This window comes from Crotalus tigris, unplaced genomic scaffold, assembly GCF_016545835.1.
Source record: "Crotalus tigris isolate CLP2741 ecotype Arizona unplaced genomic scaffold, ASM1654583v1 scf7180000018590.67127310178:1205815, whole genome shotgun sequence".
NCBI classification, from domain to species: domain Eukaryota; kingdom Metazoa; phylum Chordata; class Lepidosauria; order Squamata; family Viperidae; genus Crotalus; species Crotalus tigris.
The window spans coordinates 347,579-352,520 of NW_024097092.1; the positions used below are offsets into that span (position 1 = coordinate 347,579).

A 4,942-nucleotide genomic window follows, 5' to 3' on the forward strand; every position below is an offset into this window, starting at 1 on the left:
AAAGACAACGGAATGGGCTGTAAATTCTTTTATACATTTTATAGACATATTCACACACAAATATATATATTCATCCTTTTAAAAAGTCGTATGACAGTCTCCTTAGGTTATTAGTTCAGTCCTCCATTTAAGAAGAGAGCAGGAGTTAATGAAACTCTTAAAAAAAAAAAAGTCTTTAGGCCTTTTTTCTGCCCTAGTTCTCTTCATTACTTTCATCCTCCTCCTTCTCCTCTTCCTCCTTCATTGCTCCTGAACGGTCCCCTGTGGGGGTCTCCAGCTGCTCAAATTCTCCTGTCTCAGCATCCCACACGCTTCTGATCATCACCTTAAACTCTGCCATTGTGTATCCGAAGAGTTTCTGAAAAATAAAAAGAAATAAAAGCACGACACCTCAACCAGGGCACTCAGAACAGGAAAATCAAATCGTCTGCGACAGTCTTAGGTACAGAAAAAATGAGGAAGGCCTTTGAGTTTCAGTAGAAACAGCTCACTGGCTGTCAAGAAAACTAACATAAAGCTTTCAGGATCGATAAACGAGGGAGATGAACTTCTGTAACAAGCGGGAAGAAATATCCAGGTGCTTCTCACGACAAAAGTCCATAATTGGAAGAAAAAAAGGACACTCTGACATTTAAATAACAGTTATCTTTCACCCATGTTAAGTAGAATTTGCACTTGGAGGAGTGTCAAGTCTGGAAAACGTATTTTAAAACTGCCTAAATGCACTGCAACTTAGTCTGGAGGAAACAGGAATGAAAAATAGTTTCCGTTGCAATTCCCAAGTATTGTGGCGCAATGCGGTTGTGTATTTAGGGGGATCTAATGGAAAATGCACCTATGAAAGTATCTATGGAGATTCTCCCTCATCCAGGCCATGGTTGTCCCAAAGGTGCTTTTTGTCAGGACACAACTGGACTTCCTTGTTTTTCCTTTGAAGATGTTTCGCTTCTCATCCAAGAAGCTTCTTCAGCTCTGACTGGATGGTGGGGAGCTTGTTGGATGAGAAGCGAAACGTCTTCAAAGAAAAACAGGAAAGTTCAGTTGCTTCTTGAAAAAGCTCCTTTGGGACAACCATGGCCTGGATGACGGAAAATCTCCATAGACATTGAGCCATGTACTTTGGGATGGACGCCCTTCAAGTGGTGAGAAGAGTATGGACGGATTTCCAGAAAATATGGCAGACTCCAATATTGTGCTTCAGTTTGAGATGCAGACGACAGACTCATCCCCAACAGCCTGTCTTCAACCGTGAACGGACCCAGGGCAGAAAACATCCTGCATCCAAGAAGGCTCCCTACACATTTGCACCGCTCAGGTGACCCTGAGGACACAGGTAAACCTCAAAGTGGCCTCAACGACTCCCCAAAAGGATGCAAATGACCAGCTGTCTGCAAGGAGTATAAATCCTCCAGTCCCCACCGTCCAGTCAGAGCTGAAGAAGCTTCTTGGATGAGAAATGAAATATCTTCAAAGGAAAGCAGGAAAGTCCAGTTGCCTCTTGGAAAAAGCACCTTTGGGACCTACAAAAGCAGGACAGTCACTTACCAAGATCCGAGCTTGTTCTGGGGTCAGGATATCCCCCTCTTTGCAAACCTTGTAATCGGAGATCAGCGTCACCACACCTACAAGGAGAAACAAAAAACAGGAAAATCCCTGAAGGAAGGTTGCCAGAGAAAGGATCTTGCCAATGTTTCTTCAGATTACGTTCCCAACCTTTCTTCAGGGCTGTGGGCAATCCGAGCTGCCTTAGCTGAGGCTCCATGGAATGGGAAAACTGATGCAGGGGTCCCGTATCCAGGTTGACCGTGAAGGTAGCCTTGTTTCCAGCCCGGGCAAAGTCGGTCTCACTGAACTGGGAAAACCAGCTGCAAAGGAAAAGAGAGTTGTGGAGTTGACATTCATGGGGACTAGCAACTCTGTCCTTGCGTCCTTGTTTGGCGTCACCTGGACAGCAATAGGTGAGGAGAGAAAGGTGAAGGCCATTTTTTTTCCAGGAAAAGCTAAAGGGACGGTGAGTGCAGATGGCTAAAACAGGACACAGGACAACTGATTCTACAATTAACCAGCAATACTGCAAAGTGATAATCTCTCTTCTAGGCTGTAGATTTATTTTGCTTCCGAAAGCAGAAAAGGCACAGAATTCAGACATGAGATTTTGCAATTTCCCCTATTTGTCTTGGGGCTAAAAAAGTTATGGGGCAGCCCACAGGCTGGTTAGGAGGGCAAGGATGCCAGGCAAAGCCCTTCTCAAAAAGCTTCCACTGAAAACTTCCAAAATCCCCCCCAAAATTCAGTTTTTTCTTTCCTAGTTGAAATCCTCAGGCATTCTTTTTGGAAAAAACTTACTTTATAACCTCATCCTTGGTGCGATTTGTGAACAGGAGACCGACTTCTCCCCGTAGATGCTTGCTGACCTAAAGGAGAACGAAAAACTAGGTGAAGAAGTAACTTTCCCCAGGTCTTCAGGATTCTGGGACCACCGGTCTTGAAGGGTCTGCCTGACACACACACAGTACAGTAGCCACAGGCAAAAGAGAGAGTTTTTAATATGTGGTGCTTTACCTCATGCAAGTTATCTTTGTATTCATCCGAAGGGCTGTGGCCCAGTGCGACAATCATCACTTTGTTTTTCCCAAAAAATATCCTGGAATTAAAAAAAAAATCTAGTGAAATTTCAAAAGCTCAGGTATTCCTTCAAGGGAGCATTAGCTTCAGTTTCTCCTCAGCGTGTAAAGATCTGAATGGCTATAAGGAACTCTTACAGGTTTCAGAGAATTTAATAGAATACAGGAAGGGGTGTGTGACATGGTTACCCTGGAGGTTTCTTCATTTTTAGAAGCAGGAATGGCAAAGCTATGTGAGGGACACACTCACCTGCTGTGTTTCCAAGCGCTGCGAATATCTTTCAGTTTGTTGTTTCTCATGTTGGCAATGGAGAAAATGAAAAGACGCTTGTAGGTGTCTACACATTTTCGTAGCTAAAGACCAAAAAAGGATTTGGCGGTTGGTTTCGTTTTTGATTTTCGCGCCCCCAATTTTCTATCTTGACGAGGTTTCACAGGACAAAACTTCAGGATTTTCCCACAGAACACTTAGGTGACACTGCTATAGCTAATGACCTTAATTTAATCCTTTCTTATATATAGTGAAATTAACAAATCCTGTAAAATGACCCTTTTAATGAGACTTTTGAAGAAAAAAATAACAGCCCAACAGCTGGCTTACAGTCTTGCTTACCTCTTCTATCAGGTTTTGCTTAACTTCCAAACCTTTCTTGGTGGTTTTTGTTAAGGAGACTGCAAGGAAGAAAGACATGGGCTCAGTATCCAATAGGGAATGTTTTGGAAAACGAGATTGTGGTTTAATTTGGAAATTATACTGGAGTGCAAGGACAATAGAGCACACAGGGAATATAAAAGAAAGGAAGGAAGGGAGGAAGGAAGACAGATGAAGGAGAGAAGAAAGAAGGAGACAGATGGAGAAGGAGACATGAAGGAAGGAAGGAGAGAGACATGAAGGAGGGAAGAAAGGAAAGCGACAGATGAAGGAAAGAAACAAAGGGATGAAGGAAGGAGACAGGAAGGAAGGAAGCTATAGAAACTGAATACATTTTTCAAAGAAGCAGCTGGAATCTCTGTAAGAAACTAGGATACAAACTCCTCCAAATTTGCTACTTGAGTTTAAATAATCTGCATTCTCCATCATGTTGCGAACTAGTGACTTCTCCTATCAGCCCCCAAAGTAATCTCTCTTAGAAAGCTTCGATATAAGATTTGGAGATTCGGGATCAGCTCCAGAGTGGCCACTGGAGGAACCCCCATCTCGACCCAGGAGAAGTCTCCGCAATTAAGGAGGATTAATCCACTCATCAATACCTTCATTCAAGTTTATCCAGGCCACTTTCAAAGTCATGTAAATAATTGGTGGCGAGGAATTTCGCCTTTTTTCCTTCTTTTTTTAAACTGAGCAAGGAAAAAGCGAGCCGAGCAGCTGATGCTGAGGAGTACTACAATCTCCCATCATCCTCAGCCCACGAAACAAACGGGAACCATCACTCGGCACTACCTGGGCGCCAAAGGTTTCTCCACCCTTAGAGGAGAGAAAAGGCTAAAAAAAAAAAAGGCTATCACCATCGTCCTTCTCTTGTTGTTTTGCAACCTGGCCTACCCGGCAGGGTTGTTGTGCAAATAAATAGGGATGAAAGTCCTGCGAAAGCAAAGAGGGTCCCTGCTCCCCCTTGGGGGGAGGGGTCTTTATGGGGGAGGGAGGAAAGAAAAAAAGACCCAAGCCGGGGGTACCGCGCCCCCCACTCACCCCTCTTGTCCCGCTTGGACTTGGGCATCGCGGCCACCCACGTGCAGCTTCCGGCGGCGGCGGTGGGCGGAGCCTCGCGGGCCGACCGGAAGGACTGAGGTTGTCCCTGGCGGCGCCTGATTTTCTGACGGTGAGGAAAAAAAGCCTCACGGGAAAACAGGGTTGCCTACCAGCCTCTTTATAAGATTTCTCAAACGCTGTTTTATTTTATTTCGAGTGTTTATTTCATTTATTTTGCGTTTTGTTTATTTTTTCCCAATCAGGCCATATTCGCCGATGCCTCTCAACTCCTCCTCCCCCCCCCGGTGAGGCCCTTCACTTCTCGGTTGAGGGCCTTCCGCGCGGTGCCTGATGGGAAGACAACTGTAGATCTATGTGTTCCTTTAATTATATATATAGATCATTTTTTCTCCATTTGTTCTTTCGGTTTTTTTTACATTATTCCCGCCTTAGATGTGACACGGAAAGCCAGCTGAGGGACTGGACTAGAGCTAGATTTCCCCTGTGGCCCTGTTTTTTTTATCAAGGTCACTCTACAGCTTTCGTATCTCTATGGGCCGAAAGCCGAAGCTGGAACTCTATCTCCTGACCTCTATGGTCGCGCAGGGCCTGACGGGACGGCGGAGGC

At 44.8% G+C, this 4,942-nt stretch overlaps 1 protein-coding gene across 1 annotated transcript; it reads right to left on the minus strand.

Annotated features, from left to right (window-relative positions):
* Positions 1-15: 15 nt before the first annotated feature.
* On the minus strand, positions 16-4,441 carry MRTO4 (MRT4 homolog, ribosome maturation factor). The gene is made up of 8 exons (XM_039355054.1): positions 4,315-4,441; positions 3,238-3,296; positions 2,875-2,978; positions 2,563-2,644; positions 2,347-2,414; positions 1,714-1,865; positions 1,546-1,622; positions 16-358 (listed from the first exon to the last, which is right to left on the minus strand). Exons 1-8 carry the CDS (start codon positions 4,340-4,342, stop codon positions 194-196), a joined length of 735 nt encoding a protein of 244 aa, XP_039210988.1. The 5' UTR covers positions 4,343-4,441; the 3' UTR covers positions 16-193.
* Positions 4,442-4,942: the final 501 nt, after the last annotated feature.

Coding starts and splice junctions, on each gene's coding strand:
- MRTO4 (XM_039355054.1), bottom strand. CDS start 4,342: ATGCCCAAGTCCAAGCGGGACAAGAGGG. Junction 2,415..2,562: donor ACAAAGATAACTTGCATGAG/GTAAAGCACCAC, acceptor GTTCTCCTTTAG/GTCAGCAAGCATCTACGGGG. Junction 1,623..1,713: donor GCCCACAGCCCTGAAGAAAG/GTTGGGAACGTA, acceptor TTCTCCTTGTAG/GTGTGGTGACGCTGATCTCC.